Source organism: Mizuhopecten yessoensis, unplaced genomic scaffold (genome assembly GCF_002113885.1).
Source record: "Mizuhopecten yessoensis strain PY_sf001 unplaced genomic scaffold, ASM211388v2 scaffold707739, whole genome shotgun sequence".
Taxonomy (NCBI): domain Eukaryota; kingdom Metazoa; phylum Mollusca; class Bivalvia; order Pectinida; family Pectinidae; genus Mizuhopecten; species Mizuhopecten yessoensis.
Genome location: NW_018475779.1, coordinates 1 through 1,034, shown reverse-complemented (window position 1 = coordinate 1,034; position 1,034 = coordinate 1). Strand labels below are relative to the sequence as shown.

Below are 1,034 nucleotides of genomic sequence, written 5' to 3'. Positions count from 1 at the left end.
GTAATACGGAGCAGCGAGCAGAATGACGTAATTCGGCGTGACAGAAAACGAGTGCATGTACGATGTTTGGTCAATTTCCCATTCGGCGACGAGCTCGCGTCCTTCGAGAGAAGTGACTCGAACAACTGACAACCTTTCCTTTGTACCGGGTATCAGACTGAAGGTATTCAGGATGTCAAAATTGGCACCCGTGCCATGCTCTGCCACAGGATGAGCAGTGGACATCACATTCAGTCGGGCCAAGTTAGAGAACTTGGACGGTGGTGTTGGTGGATTTACAACGCCTATGGTGTCCAGTGTATGTGGGTTAATTTCATACACCTTCCAGATGTCATTCATGGCTACGATTTTGTTGGAGTAATTGAATACGTTCACGACAGTGTTATCCATGTTGAGTAAGAACGACTCATATCGCTCAACATCCCCGAACGGTGGAGAGACGCCTTCAAAAGTGAGGAAGGGTGCTATGTCATTCTTAGCAAGGGACTCGGTATAAACCTTAGATTGGATAAATTTTGTGGAAAAGAATGCAGATCCGTTGCCCGGAAACTTCCAGCTATTAAGTTTTGCATATCCGTCAAAGAAGTTAACGAATTGCCTGTTACCCATTTCTACCTGGCCCGCTCCATTTCTGATCTGTAATATAACATAAGAGTGTGTCAGGAATTTATGAATGAGTCAGCTAGTTAGTACGCATCGTATACAGGTTCATCTAGTACAACCAGTGAAATGTTTTTTTTATGAGACGTTTTTCATGAAAGAGACAAGATATACGTACTATTCATTGAAAAATCACAAATATACATTTTGCTGGATGTGATATATAGACCTGTATATGTTCTATACTTACCAACCAGAATAAAACGTTTAAATAGAGAACAAGTATGCATCCTAAACATGGATGAACACAAATACATAAATAAAAGAAATGCTGCATCCGACCCAATAACAGAAATCCTTCCTTACAATCGCCTCAATTCTTTTCTGGTCTTAATTCACCATTCCTTGTCCTAATTGTCTCTAATGGTTATTTT

General features: G+C 40.9%; 1 protein-coding gene across 1 annotated transcript; it reads right to left on the bottom strand.

The window, feature by feature from the left end:
* Positions 1-6: 6 nt before the first annotated feature.
* On the bottom strand, positions 7-634 carry LOC110440773 (retinoid isomerohydrolase-like; the record flags this gene model as incomplete). Its single annotated transcript, XM_021483913.1, has 1 exon — positions 7-634. A coding segment is annotated over exon 1 (603 nt), but the record flags the coding sequence as incomplete, so codon positions are not given.
* Between the last annotated feature and the right edge of the window lie 400 nt (positions 635-1,034).